Consider the following 1,235-nt stretch of genomic DNA (forward strand, 5'->3'; position numbering starts at 1 on the left):
AGGGTTCTCGCGTCGAGAGATATGCTCTCGGGTATTTCTGTCTTGCTAGGCTGAGCGAATTCGGGGATTTTCCCGGCGAGACCTACGTTGGTGAGTATCTCTACTTTGCTCAATAGCGCGATATTGAGATTTCTCGCGTCGAGATATATGCTCTCGGGTATTTCTCTGTTGCTCTTCTGACAGAACTTGAGAGCTTTCTCGACGATATCTGCGTTGAAGTGTATTTAAACTTTGCTCAGAAGAGCGAACTTCCGGATCTAACCGACGTCTAGACCGATTTGCTGTGTTTCGGGATTGTTCATTTGATCTATGTATATTATCTTCCCGAAAAGATTGCATCTGCCTTCTATTTTGGATGCGTCTTAATAACATAGATTTTTGTCTTAATCTAGGCATTATACTTTATCTGTGTTGAGTATAAAAGATATAAAAACTTACGTAAATTAAATTGCTTAAATAGCTAAAAATATTTTTCCTTATGAAGAGTTTCTCCGCTCGTTGCACCTCTGCTTCCAACTATTTGTTCGATGATTTGCCGAATGGGGGTCTTCCGTTATCTTGTTGGCTCAGAAGTTGTGGTAAGATTGTCCTGGAGCTTTCTCGGCAGTTGGGTGTTTTCAGGCCTGTGATGTTTTTATTGTTTATGGCCAATTTCCAAAATTTAAAATTTTTAAAAACACGTCACTACTTTAAAAACGTACACGAAATTTTTCTCGTTGACACAGTTTTTCATTCCGCTTATACACTCTGCAGATTTTAAGTGAATTATACATAAATACTGAGAATATTTTAAATGGTTCACGTATCCTTTATACATAAAATACATGTTTGAGTAGGTAAAAACTCATACTGCTGCTAGAAAACCCGCATTCAAGCGAAGATTTTACCAATAACTACGAGGCTACCTGCTAAGTGATTAAAACATTCGTTCGCAAGTATTTTTTTAAAGAAATGAACATAACTACCTGGGATATAATGGTAGTAACAGGACGGAGTGAACAGTCACTTAACTATTTATTGTATGTGAAATCAATGCGAATGGTTATAATGGTCTGGGCGAAACGTAACGTATGGGAGATCTAAAATCAATAGATCCTTACGAATTGTTACGTTCCGCCCCGTTCATTATAACCCAGGCAAAAGGAATACACAATACATTTGTTAATTTATTTTCATCCACTCCTTCAAAATAATAATAGATTGGCGCTTACACATATGTTAGTGTTTGGCCGAGC

At 37.5% G+C, this 1,235-nt stretch overlaps 1 protein-coding gene across 1 annotated transcript in view; it reads right to left on the reverse strand.

Moving 5' to 3' along the window:
* Positions 1–388: 388 nt before the first annotated feature.
* The window catches only part of LOC118745447, a 9,810-nt gene continuing 8,963 nt past the window's right edge, over positions 389–1,235 (reverse strand). The window contains exon 3 of the mRNA XM_036478899.1: positions 389–406. Within this exon, the coding sequence (XP_036334792.1) occupies positions 389–406 (18 nt within the window). The remainder of the gene's footprint in view (positions 407–1,235) is intronic.

Source organism: Rhagoletis pomonella, unplaced genomic scaffold (assembly GCF_013731165.1).
Source record: "Rhagoletis pomonella isolate Grant_MI unplaced genomic scaffold, Rhpom_1.0 Rhpom_scaffold_00009, whole genome shotgun sequence".
Taxonomy (NCBI): Eukaryota; Metazoa; Arthropoda; class Insecta; order Diptera; family Tephritidae; genus Rhagoletis; species Rhagoletis pomonella.